The sequence below is a fragment of the Oryzias latipes genome, chromosome 24 (assembly GCF_002234675.1).
Source record: "Oryzias latipes chromosome 24, ASM223467v1".
In the NCBI taxonomy this organism is placed as follows: domain Eukaryota; kingdom Metazoa; phylum Chordata; class Actinopteri; order Beloniformes; family Adrianichthyidae; genus Oryzias; species Oryzias latipes.
In genome coordinates, this window is record NC_019882.2 from 6,443,870 (window position 1) to 6,457,233 (window position 13,364).

The following is a 13,364-nucleotide window of genomic DNA, read 5'->3' on the forward strand; positions in this document are numbered from 1 at the left end:
ACAGTCTTGTGCTGAAGGAGCTGGTCAGCGCCTCTACAGTTTTGTGCAGGGGGTGGGAGGGGTTATCCATGATGGATGTCAGCTTAGCTAACATCCTCCTGTCCGCCACCTCCTCGATGGACTCAAGTGTGCAGCCCAGGACAGAGCCGGCCCTCCTAACCAGTTTGTTAAGCCTCTTCAAGTCTCTGCCTGCACTGCCCCCCGCCCAGCACACAATTCCATAAAGGACCACTGAGGCCACCACAGTGTCGTAAAAGGTCCTCAGCAGCTGTCTGCACACGCCAAAGGACCTCAGTCTCCTCAGCAGGTGAAGGCGACTCTGGCCCCTCCTGTACAGAGCATCCGTGTTGTTGGACCAGTCAAGTCTGTTGTTCAGGTGAACACCCAGATATTTAAATGTGTCCACGACCTCAATGTCTGAACCCTGGATGTTCACCGGTGACTGTGATGGTGAGGACCTCTTGAAGTCCAGTATCAGCTCCTTTGTCTTGCTGGTGTTAAGCAGCAGGTGGTTAACTTCACACCAGCCCACAAAGTCAGAGATGACCCCCCCCCCTGTACTCCTGCTCGTCCCCCCCTGATACACAGCCCACAATGGCACTGTCATCTGAGAACTTCTGCAGATGACAGTGGTGGGAGTTGTAGGTGAAGTCTGATGTGTACAGGGTAAACAGGAATGGGGAGAGCACAGTCCCTTGAGGTGCCCCCGTGCTGCAGACCACCACATCAGAGCAATGGGCACAAAAAAGTTTGACAGTCATGGGAGGTACGCCAACTCTGTCAAGTTTTTCCCTTTAACGTGATTTCAAACAAATTATGAAACTTTAAGTAATAATAGACTTTTACAAGCTTACAGTTACAATTGCCTTGTCACTTTAAATGTGTTCAAGATGAAAATAAATAATCTTATAATCTACCTCACTAAATAATATTGTATAATAATCTTTGTTTTTCTCACATAACTATATTTACATATAAATACATAGCAAATACCAACGTCGCAAAACAATACAATTCCGCACAGACAAACCAATTTCCGGCAACACTTTTCTTTTTGGCACGACACAGGACGTTTAGCTGCACAGTGCAGATTTACAAAACATAGCGATCGAACAAGATGTGAACTTGAAACATACGCGGTCCGTTGTGTATTCTTTAGATCTGCACAGTCACATCCCGTTTTTGACGGAAGAGGAGTTTTGCGTTAAACTGCATGAGTTCGCTACTACAGAGTTTTACCATTTAATTTGTTGTTTTTGTGAAATTTTATACTAAAATGTGCAACGGTTGCGTGCAAAAGGAATATCCAGACCGGGTAGGTTGTTACTATTTAAGCCTTACCAATTATTTCAGCAAATATGCAACATTTAAGCTCAATAAATAGCGTTCTTTAACGATATTCTCCGCTTCCAGCTTTGCTGAAACGAGTTAATGAATCATCGTGCTCGGAAATAAATTAGTGTATTTTATTTTCACTACAGGGTAACACTTGTTTGGAGAATGGCTCGTATCTGATGAACTATCTGGGCTGTGCTAACTGCCACAAGAGGGACTTCGTGCTCATCAACAACAAATCCACCGAGGATGATGATGGAGAGGAGATAGTGACATACGATCGTTAGTGTCTCCTTTTGTGTTCCAACTTTGACATAAAATCAGAGCTTTTGTCATGTAGACAGGATCACCATCACCTGTGTATGAATGAACTGCAGTCATATTTGCTTTGAGAAAAATCCCCATCTGTTGGTGTTGGAGAATCTCGAATTAATGGACTTTTATCCAAACATTTTAAATGAGTCTCTGTCTAATGCAATATACCAGTGGCTTGCAAAGGTATTCACCTCCTTGGATGTTTTACCATCTTTTTCACACAAAAATGTATTGTGAAAAAACAATTCCTGTCTAGTTTTTGCAGTATGCTTTGGATCATTGTCTAGTTCCCCTGCAGACTGAAAATGATTTCCTTCCAAAATGGTTTTGTATTTTGCAGCATTCATACACCTTTCTATCTTTACAAGCCTTCCAGGGACTGCTACTGGGAAACATCCCCACACCAGGATGCTGCCGCCACCATGCTTCATAATGGGGATGGTGTGTTTTCGATTACGTGCAGTGTTGTTTTGTCTTATGGCCGAAAAGTTAAATGTGGGTCTTATCAGACCAAAGAATCTTCTTCCACTCCATGGAGTCTTCCACATGCTATTTGGCATAAGTTATTTATGCAACTATATTTCTTTATATATTTTTGTTTCACTGGCATTACTTTGTCAGAATCTGTTTTCACTTTTGACATTAAAAGTGTTTGAGGAAAAACATCCAAGATGGTGAATACTTTTCCAAAGTGCAGTAGTTTTTACACCCATATCCAATTTATTACCTGTGATCATCTCCATTGCGTTTTGTCCTCTTTTCGTTCCAGATGTTTGTAAGAACTGTGACCATGTCATCGCCAGGCATGAGTACACCTTCTCTGTTGTTGATGAATACCAGGTAATAATGTTGGATTTGTCTCTTCAGGACAGTTCTGTGAGATGTGCCCATTGCTGTCTTAACATGCATTTCATACTGTCCAGGAGTACACCATGCTCTGCATGCTGTGTGGAAAAGCAGAGGACTCCATCAGTGTTCTACCAGATGACCCCAGACAGTCTGCACCTCTTTTCTAGACCTCCAGCATCACACTTGCAGTTTTTAGATCAACATGTTTATACTGCTGGCTAAGGCTTTGACTATTCTATATGTTTTTTTTACATCGGTTATGAGTTCAGATAATTTTTTTAAGAGGGATCACTGAAATGCCACAAGACAAATGTCCCATCTGGACGGAGATAACCTTTTTTCTTCCTGTCATTAGTGTGTGTTAACATTTTCTTTAGCTTCCTATAAACCTGTAAAGCTCGATTTTCAACTTTGTCTTTTGCAACTAGTTGAGAAAAAAAAATGACCAGAAGAAAGTGATGCTTTGATCACAGAAAGACAAACGCAAAGAAAACGAGGAACAAAGCAGACTAGTATTTGCTGGTCTATGCTGCAATGTATTTTGATAAGCAATTCAATAAAAATACAGATGTTTCAGCTGATTGTACCAATAAATAATTTAAAAAAATATTTGCAATAATATTCATGCAAATGTACAATACCTAAACGAGTGCACTTGCAATGTACATTCTAATATGCTAGCTGCAATACATTTATTAGCAAAGTAAAAGCACAATAACACACAGATTTTTGCCAAAATGAGCAGCTCATTGCTAATACAACAATAGTTGATAAAAGTAAGGTTGATGCAGGAGTACAGGCTCCTGCTCTGTATTTTATATGCTGAATCAGGCATGTGGTGTTTCTTTTTTTCTCTACAGTTTAGCTTGTGATGTGAGTAAATGGTTTTTATATTTACTGATTACTACTTTTCTGATGTTACATATCTACAGTTAGTATGGTTTTTAAATCCCACAAAGTATTAAATCCTTTTGGTCTTATATCAGGCTTTTCTGGAGTTTTAACGGGGGAGTAAACGGAGTTGGCAATCTTAGGACTTTCCTCCCAACATCCAACGAACCCATAAATAAATAAACTCGTTTTATCATACATTTTAAATTACATACAGTACATTCCCTTGAGTAAATACATGTACACATGCTGTCAGGGACTGGAAGTGAAGCCGTGTCTCTACAGTTGTCCAGATCGGTCAGCCGGAGGTAAATACAGTCATCGGGTCACTTTGCCTTTACCCTCACACAGTAGCCCCCGTCCTCTGGAACCGCGACCCCAAAGACCCGGTCCTGCCGCCCGGTCCTGCGGGTCAGCTTGCCTCGGGGGCGGGGAGCCCGAGAGGCTGGATGGGGAATGGCAGCGTCCCGGCAGCGCCCCGCCTTCCCGGAGCTCCTGTCGCGAAGGGGAGGAGCTTAGCGAGCGCTGAAGTGAGGATGAGGAGCTGCGAAGGCGATGTGGGGGGCTGAGGAGCAATCCTCCACGATCCTGCATGAGCTGGGTCAGGCTGGCCAAGAAGTCTGCATCGCTGGTGCTGCTGGCACGAACCCTTAAGCGCCGTCGCCTGCGAGAAAACAAACCAGTGAGACATTTTTGTCACGTTGGATCCTGTGGAAGCAATTTTGTCTTTTTAAATGTTTCACATTTTCAAAACACAAACAATAGACTAATAAGAATTTAAATTAAAGCCATGGGCAGCATTGTATGACGCGCTGGCAGTACTCGCCCCCTTTTGACCCAGCCTCACTGTCTGAGCGGCTGCTACTCCACCCTCTTCCCCAGCCACCCTGGTCAGACGCGACCAATGCATATAGAAACAAAACCCCTTTATTAAACTGCGTCTTTTCTGTTGGTTATATCTCCATAGCAACCATTTTATGTTTTGGTCAAGAATCAGCAAAAGTAAACTTTTGGGTTTCCTTAGCAACAGAGTTTTTTTTGTTTTGTTAACCATACCCACATTCCTAAAATGTTCATTACTGTAGGTCATTTCGTTTCGTTTAGCTTGTGCAAGGGAGCCATGTATTACATTATCACAATAATCCAGTAAAACTGTGTGAGCAAAGGGAACACCACTTTGTGAGCTCGCCACACTAACACCGTTTGAGATCTTCAACTTCCAAATCCAACATTTTTTTCGTAAGTAGCTTCCCAACGATGCTTGAGGAGTTATGAGATGACTCCTCAAGCATCGTTTGAAATCCCCAGGAGGAGTTGACATTTGTAGAAGGTATATAAAGGGGATCTTTATGGAAAATTCAAGATGGCGGTAAACAAAACTTCCGTTGTGGTTGCAGACTTCACCTGGTAGCATATGTGTGAAATGCCAAAGGTCCTGTGGCCATCCTATAATAATTTCAAAACTTTCTTAGGATTTCCCCGACCTGTGTTCTGGTTTTGTGAGTGGATTTTTTTTTTGAACAACATAAGAGAGTTTGGCCTCATTGATTTTTTTTGACGCTGTGATGTCATCGTCGGGTCGTTCACTGTGCTCAAAACTCATTTTCACCAGGTACTTGGTGCATGTACATTTTTGTGTGTGTTTTGAGCATGTGGCAGTGGTGAAAACCTTGCCCAAAACAAACAAAAAAAAAAAAATCATACTTCATACCTGCTATCAACACAAGGACGGATGGGGGGTTTTCCAGGAGGCGGTCGAGGCAGAAATCTGCTGTTGAGCTGCTCCGGTAGAAACGAAGCGCTTACAGGACGAGGGATTTTACTTTTACTCCCTGAAGAAGACGACAAAGAAAGGGGATCTTCTCCCACGCAATCCGACCGAGAGCCTCTTTCGTAGGAAAGTCTGTCTCTTGGCAAAGCGCAGGGCAGGTTATCGCAGGACAGAGAGGGCGAGGGGGAGTGCGTAGGGGAGCCGGGGACCGGGCTGCTCCAGCGGTGTCGCTTCTCCAGGTTCAGGTCCCTGCTTGGAGAGTCCAAGGGGTTGCTGGGGTCTCTTACTGGGATTCGACTGAGTCTCGGGGAAGAGGGAGAATCTTTTTGTCTAAGCAGAGCTGGAGGAGGAGAAGAGGAGACGGTGACTGTGCTCTCCACAGCGCCTCCGACCGTGTCAGCCTGCAACTGCTGATTCGGTTCAGAGGAGCGGTCCGGCAGACCAGAGTCACTCTCAGGGTCTCGATCTTTAGTCAGGTGGGCTGCAATGGCCTTAGCTGGGCTTAATGCTGCAGCTGAATCCAAGTGGCCCCCATTCTTTAAGCCTTCTTCTGCAAGTTCCTCCAATTGAACGGATGTTTCTTCCAAGGCAACGCCATCGTTTTTCAGAACTGGTGACTGTGGGGCACAAATGCAGGTTAGATTAGTAAAAGAAATGACAGTAGATCCTAAAAAGATCACGATTTAAAGACCTACTTTGATGAAAATTGTGTTTTTATTAGGGTTTTTAACATGTTTTTGTGGCATTTTTCTGGTGTCGGAGGACATAGATAAAGAAAATTAGGCTCCAAATTTGCATTTACTCAAATCCTTATAAATCAGAAGCACATGGAAAAAAAATGCTGTGTAGATCCATGAACGTCTTTGTTTTCCTCCTCTGAGCGGGAACCTGGGTTGTGAGGGGCTGTAAGCTAGCAGGAGAGCATCTAAATCGATAGCTCGCTTATGGATGATGGGAATGGGGGACGGTGTTGTTCTGCATCAACAGTACAGCCCCCCAGCTAGGTGAATTTCTAATGAACAACTGTTGCTCTGCAGAAACTATTTCCTAAAAAAAACACAACAGGTTTTTTCATTTTAAAATGGAATAATCATTATTAAAAGACCACTAAGAACACTTTTAAAATAGATCAAAAGATGATCTGTGTGGGACTTTAATATAATAGATTCAGTAAAACTGAAAGAAGCAATAATTGGCAACAAAAAAAGTGACAAAAGGGTGTCTAAGTTACTGGATTTGTTCTTTTTTTCGTGTTGTTTTAGATATTCTAACAACAGCTGTTATTGGGTTGTTGCTTTTTAGGCTTTACAGCAAAAACTTTTTATTTTTAATCTTGAAGTGCCAGATATTTCCCCCAAAAATAAGATAATGTTATCAAACTTGTCTGAAACTCTACAAACTAATCTACTTAAAAATATCTAGAATTAAGAAACCATGAATATTTAATCTTGAATTTAGAGAGTTTTTTTTTTTTTAACAATGTTGACATTGAAACAACAGAACCTTGTTACCCCCTACCTGCTCCATCGGGGGTCTTCCCATCACCACTGAGGGCATTTGTCCCAGCATTCCTGGCAGCCTCCGGTGACCCAGTAACCACGTGCCGGGCATGGCCATCTGTGACAGGACGGGGCTGCTGGGAGCTGCAGGACTGGTCTTCTCATCATGCGGCTCTGACTTTTGAGCTTCAACAGGGATGTGGGTCCCACGCTTGTCCTCGTGCTTCACATCTGCGGGGGGCTTGCTTCCTGCGGAGCCACTGCCTTGCTCGAGCTCCAGCATCACCCACTCCTGAGAGTCTCCCTCCTGTGGCACGGGGCTGGCGGTCACGGCGACAAAGCCGCTGCTGGCTGCACCCTCCTCTGGATCAACCGTGGGTGTCCCAGAATGCTCCTGATTGGAGGAAGGGGTGTGCATCCCATTTTCTTTCTCAGGAATGGACTTCTCCCCAACACAGGGAAGGACTGGACGCTGTTTTCCTAGACTGAAATAAATTAAACAATTAATCCACTTCTTTGCTTCACAGTTTAGCTTTGGTTGATTGGAATTTTTTTAAGCACTAACTAGGCCTCAAGGAAGCGTTCGATGGTGGGTTTGGGTTCGGGGGCGAGCCTCTTCTCGAACGCCAAGCTCTGGCTGTGCCTCATCCTCCGGAGCAGCGGAGCAGCTCTGTCTAAGAACATCGTTTCTGATCGGACTCGTCTGGGTGAACTCTGCATGGAGCCGGTGTTGGGACTCTGGTTCCCCTGATTTTGACTGTGTTCATCTTCACTCACCACCTGTATGAGTGAAACAGACAAACAACAAAACTTGAGGCAAAAATAATACGGCTTTATGTTGCATGACAAAACAACTTTTCCTTCCAAGCACAAAAGAATTCCAGAATTCTCTTGCGGAGCAGCAGAGTCATTGTTTTTCAAAGCTAACAGAACGTAATCCTCATGTTATATTTATGACTGAATTCATAGTAATGTATTGCTGAGCTTTTACAGTAAAGTGCCCTCCCCACCTTCCTGATCATGGGCTGGGCACGTTTATGGTTTCGGTTGCGGTCCATCTCCTCCCACACATCTCCACCAGGGGCTGTCGGTGTAGGGATGGGGAGGCAGTTGTCGGCATCACTGAGGCGCTCCCCTTGAAGGACATCCTCTGTGTTCTCCCGCTGCAGCTCTCCTGGCAGCACTGAAGCGTTGGCCATGCTGTGGGGAGGAAGCAAGGAAGGTGACCCCTGCAGCTCATTTCCACAACACAATTTAGAGCCAAGTTTTGCCGGGGATCTCTGACTGTGCAGATTTTTAGCTGTAGTTTCTTGCACACTGGGTTTCAGTTCCAAAAGAGTAGGAAGTCTTGAGAGCAGAGGCGCAGCTGCAGCAGCTCGAAAGCGTCAATGGTAATAGAATATTCTTAGCCTTAAGTACCCGAGGTAAGCCGGTGTGAGGCGAGTGAGCTGCTGAGCAGTGTTCGCTGCGGCAGTGATGGTCAGCACATCCTCCGAGTCACATTTCTCCCAGTCATAGGGGTCATTCTCCAGCACATTGTGGCTCTTCATGGCACTGTCAAACATTGACGTCAGGAGCTGGGGGGGTAGAAAAAAAAAGCATGCATCAGCATCTGACAGCCAGAGAAAAATCACAGAGTATGCAAAACAATCAAAACAAAAGATAGACAACCTGATAGTCAGGCTTGGTGAAGTAGTCCAAGGTCATAATGTGATCCAGGAACGTACTAAACTCTGAGGGGAGGTGCTTCAGCATGAGACGATGGTCGTACGTTTCTTTAAGATTTCCTACTTGCTCCTAAAACGAGAACACGCTAAAGTGAGTGGATGATCGGCGTTCATGCGTGACAGCACCTATAGTTACACAGTCAACACACCTTATCCTTTATTTTCCTCCAGGGAAGCTGCCCGACCATGAACTCAACTAGCATGTAGAAGAGAGACCAGAGGTCGTCATGACGACCCATTTCCTGCAACACAAATAAGGAAACGTCAGAAAAAGAGCGGGGATTTATGACAAACTGCAGAAAAGAAAAAGAAACTGCATCGCAGCAGACGAAGGGGTTTTGCTGATGTAAATATATAGATGTACAGTAGTCCATCGCTATAATACCTTTCATCTTTTGCAGCAATGAAGTTTTGTCATTTTTGTCAATTTTTTGGTGCAATTTTGCTTTTTTCTTACAAGGCATTGTGCGTCCTGGTTGGCTGTAGGGCATTGTCAATCAATCTCCTCCGTGCTGGGTTTCTTGCACAGAATGTGTTCAGATCTTTGATCACAAGCTGTGTGACTTTTACAAAAGTTTAGAGTCCCAGTCTAATCATACTGTGTCCAGATTGTAGGGCTGCTTTCCTCCTGGGCAGCATTTGAAGGCTGCTCACATCCCAGCGCTGTCCAAATTCAACGAATCCTTCAAATGCGGCCAACGAATACGGCCTTCCTTTCCTCGATTGCAAGGATTGGTCTGGTGTATCCTTCTATGCTATACATATCCCAAGATGCATTGCAGCCGAACCCGGAGATTTGGAAAAACAATGGCGGACTGTGAAGCGGGACCCAGGTTGGAGATAATTTCATCTTTTATAATTACACCTCCAAGATTAAAAATTGGATCAAATAAGCCAGGAAAATTTTGAGCTCCATGCCTGGTTCACTACTCTTCTCTGTTCGGGAGTCACGGTTGCTAGGCGACAAGACATTCACCGATGTAACGGCTGGAATTATCTAAAGGATAGAACTTGTCCAAATTCACAGCCGTTAACATCAGTTTCGAGCCAAATTCCAGCTCAGAGGAGGAAAACAGACGCACTTGGATCTAGTCGCCTATGGATGCTTCAGAATGAAGCGGAGCAGGGAGCTTTAAGCCCTCCAAATGTATTTTCTATATCACAACTAAGCTCTTTTGCTGCTCTTGCTTCACTACAATTTGAATTAAAAAAAATTCAGAAATGCAATTTTAAGTTCAAGTTTCTTTATATATGTCCTCCATCATTGGAAAAATGTCACAAGAACATGTTAAAAACACCAAAGACACAATTTTTATCAGAGTGGGTCTTTACACTTAGAGTTTAAATGAGGGGTAAGTGTGAAAATGTTCATGTCCATATGAAAAAAGTGTACAAAGTGTGTAGTAGGTGTTTTTACAGCCTTACAACATCTATAATTATAATTTTTAAAAAGAAAAGCTGACTATTTTGCTGATTTTTGCCTATTGTGGGTTATTTTTAGATCGGAACTCCTGCAATAAACCACTGCAAAAGGCAAAGACAGACATGCCACAAGACACACACTGTGGTTTAGTGTTATCAAAGAGAAATTTAAACTTTCAACATGTGCAATGATCAAGAGTCCACCTTGTTCTTGTGAGCGTTGATTGAAGCGTATCGCACAGTTCCTCTGAAACCTGCAACCGGACGAGGCTGAAAGAGAGCGCAAGAACTGCTGTCAAAACACAGGAAGTTGAACCGTTTGGTTAAATTGGCTTACAATGTTAAATAAAAACCACTACAAACTAATTTTTGGAAGTATTTTGAACCTAATTTAAAAAGTCGATTAAGTTAAAGCACTTACTGGTCGGACTTCCTGATTTGAGTTGGTAAACTGACGAGCCAAACCAAAGTCGAGCATATAGCAGCATCTGCAGGTACTGGCAAGTCTTCCCATGGCAAAGTTCGACTGCATTTAAAATAAACAGTTTTAGTTTGATGTAGTCAAATTTTATTTTTGGTTCATCACACACACACACACACACACACACACACACACACACACCCAAAGGACAAACAGCTTCTTACTGGTTTGATGTCACGGTGCAGAAAACCAACAGAATGGATGCTTTCAATGGCTTCTAAAATCTGCTTGCCAAGTCTCAACGTTGTGGAGACGGAAAACGTGCCCCGGCTCATAGTTCTGCGCAGGTCTGCCAGATTCCTCCCCTTAACGCAGCAAATGAGTGGTGTTTGTCACATGTGTGAAGTGGAGCAGCAACATTATAAGCATGACTGGTAGAAATAGAAATTACCTGCAGCTCCATCACCACGTAGTTGAAGCGATCATTCCTGCCACAACCCACAAAGCGACACACATGGTTTTTGCCTAAAAAGATTATATTCATATTAATTTTTACAAACTTCAATCAATATGCAAGTTATAAATTATCTCCAAGCAAACATTGATTATGAGAGATAAAAGCGAAATGATTCTATATTTAGCTGACAGAGTTCAAACATTTACTTTTTAAAGTAAATGTCTGATAAAAATTGTGTTTTTAAACATGGTTTTGTGGCATATTTCTGATTTAGCCTAAGAATTGCATAAAGATAATTAAAAGAACACTGAACATTTTGAAAATAGATTCAAAACTGAGTGGAATATGATGTTAAGACTTTAGCTGCCTACTATAACCTTCACACTTTAATACCACCATCTTTTAGCTTGCTAAATGTGTAAGATAGCATCAGTGCTTACAGTTTACATAATAAAATGTTTATAGTTAAATTAAATAAAATGACTGAATTAAATTAAACATCTATAGTTGTCTCTGTTTAAATGGGAAAAGAGCAAAAATGCAGCAACTATAATGACAGCTGCTGCTAGTTTAAGTGCAAAAAGAAACATATCAGCATTGCTAAGGACTTATTTTTGGTTAAGCTACCGAATCAACATATAAGGTGGTAAAAGAATTACAAGGTAATGACAAAAAGGCAGCTCCCCTCCCACAGTCAGGAGCACCATCACTCACCCTGAAGCTTCTTCAGCACAGCCACCTCCATCTTCAGCACCTGCTTGGGCTGCTGAGCGGACTCAACCTTCAGTGCCACAGTGGCCTGACTCAACTGGTCCAGAACTTCATAGATCTCCCCAAAGCCGCCCCCGCCTATCTTCCTGATCTGAAATCAGATTAAGGTATTAGGACTTCTTTCCCCCCCCCCCCCCCCCCCCCCTTAGTAAACAGACTCCTGCGGAAGAAAACGTACCACTTTCCACCTGTCCCTGACCACATCTCCCACGGTCAGGATATCTGTGTGGTCCACACCTCCATTCATGATCCTGACTGGTGCCACCTACAGCCTGGCATCAGTTTGACAAACACATCCCTGGAAGAAAGCAGATCCTACATTTTAGACATCAGTGGACGTGATTTATTTACAGATCTGAAGATGGAGCACAAGAAAAAGTGTCGATTAGCTTTTGTTTAACCACAACCTAACAACACATACATGTAAAGATGATGCAGATCTAGTTTATAAGCTGCCAGTGTGTTAGCATCGTTTAGCTTGTCTGATTGTGAACAAAACTACTAAATATTTAAAACCGTCTATTGTTAATTATTGGCCTTGTTTAAGTTAATAAAATCGTATTTTTTTAGGTAAAACAACAACATATGTATGGTCGTTTTAAGTACTAAGGCGACTCCTTGTGGTACCGTTAAGCTAATTAGCATGTTTCCAAATGGATAACTCTGGAAGGAAATCCCTCCCGATCTCCTACCTCGCTTCCTTAACGATATAAACCAACACTCTCCTTGCTTCCGCTTTGCTTTGATCCAAACATTTTTTCTGTTACGAAACAGTCTTCATTTTTATAAAGAGCTAAAAGATGAATCATAGCTGGCGTTAGCGATCCTTAGCCATTTAGCCGCTAATGGATGGGAACGATATCCCTGCGCTGCTGTGATCATGACGTCACGAAGTCTGTGTGTTCTGATTGGTCAACAGATTCCCGCATCCAGGAGGCGTGGCGGAGTACCTGCAACACGAAGAGAGCCCCGCCCACAGACTGCAGCGCAGAGCAGCAGTACATTCAAACTAAAATATGTTATTATAAAGCAACAACAGTTCATCTGCGGTCATCTGGAGTCTGAGTATTCCTACAGACGGATCAGAACTAGCTTTAAACGTTCTCAGAAAATCTGACCAACTTCTAACTTTAAAAACCAAGTCCAGATGACATCCCATAAACCTACTACAATGGAACCAACCTGGATGAATGAGAGTCTTCATAGACATAATTAGATATTAAATCAAAGATTGCTTGAAAGGGAGTGGAAGGAAGCGTATTTACATAATCCCACCCCTGTTCTACTGTAACCATTTTGTAACACTCATGATTACATGACTACATGATTTCATACAGATCAGTTATCTAAAATATATTCAGATAATTTTCATTAGAAAAATCATGTGTATGATTAAAAATAACACTATCAGAAAATAAATATAACAAATCATGACTTTTTGGAGCAAGTGAATTAATACAGTTAGAAAGCAATCATTTTAACCATCTTCAATAATTGATAAATCTTTTTTTTTTAATATTACAAACGGAACATTATTAGAACATTTTACCACACTGTATGGTCACATGTCTTTGTTAAATTAAAAGCGTTTCCAGACATTGGACTGGAATAATGGCTTGATCATTCTTTCTGCCATCCAAATGTGTGATGGTCCTTCGTTTTTTACGGTATAGTAAAATAAAACTACCATACCTCAATCCAAATGGTATTTTCCAATATCGCTTATAATAAATTCAATTCATGTTAAAATGATAAAATGGTAGAGGTCAATTTGTTTTGATAGGCGACCGTGGTGCAGTGATAGGGCGGTCGACCTCTGATTGGAACACTGCAGGTTCGATTCCTGCCTTGGCCACCTATGTGTCGAAGTGTCCTTGGGGTAGACACTGAACCCCACCTTGCCTCT

At 42.6% G+C, this 13,364-nt stretch overlaps 2 protein-coding genes across 2 annotated transcripts; one reads left to right on the forward strand and one right to left on the reverse strand.

Annotated features, from left to right (window-relative positions):
- Positions 1–1,061: 1,061 nt before the first annotated feature.
- On the forward strand, positions 1,062–3,075 carry churc1 (churchill domain containing 1). Its single transcript, XM_004083447.4, has 4 exons — positions 1,062–1,315; positions 1,482–1,617; positions 2,420–2,490; positions 2,574–3,075. Exons 1-4 carry the CDS (start codon positions 1,277–1,279, stop codon positions 2,664–2,666), a joined length of 339 nt encoding a protein of 112 aa, XP_004083495.1. The 5' UTR covers positions 1,062–1,276; the 3' UTR covers positions 2,667–3,075.
- On the reverse strand, positions 3,019–12,352 carry LOC101157747 (tau-tubulin kinase 2). The gene is made up of 15 exons (XM_004083569.4): positions 12,151–12,352; positions 11,637–11,756; positions 11,402–11,549; positions 10,682–10,755; positions 10,455–10,595; positions 10,231–10,335; positions 10,014–10,079; positions 8,537–8,629; positions 8,332–8,457; positions 8,080–8,237; positions 7,671–7,860; positions 7,226–7,440; positions 6,680–7,145; positions 5,102–5,778; positions 3,019–4,054 (listed from the first exon to the last, which is right to left on the reverse strand). Exons 2-15 carry the CDS (start codon positions 11,703–11,705, stop codon positions 3,709–3,711), a joined length of 2,874 nt encoding a protein of 957 aa, XP_004083617.1. The 5' UTR covers positions 11,706–11,756; positions 12,151–12,352; the 3' UTR covers positions 3,019–3,708.
- Positions 12,353–13,364: the final 1,012 nt, after the last annotated feature.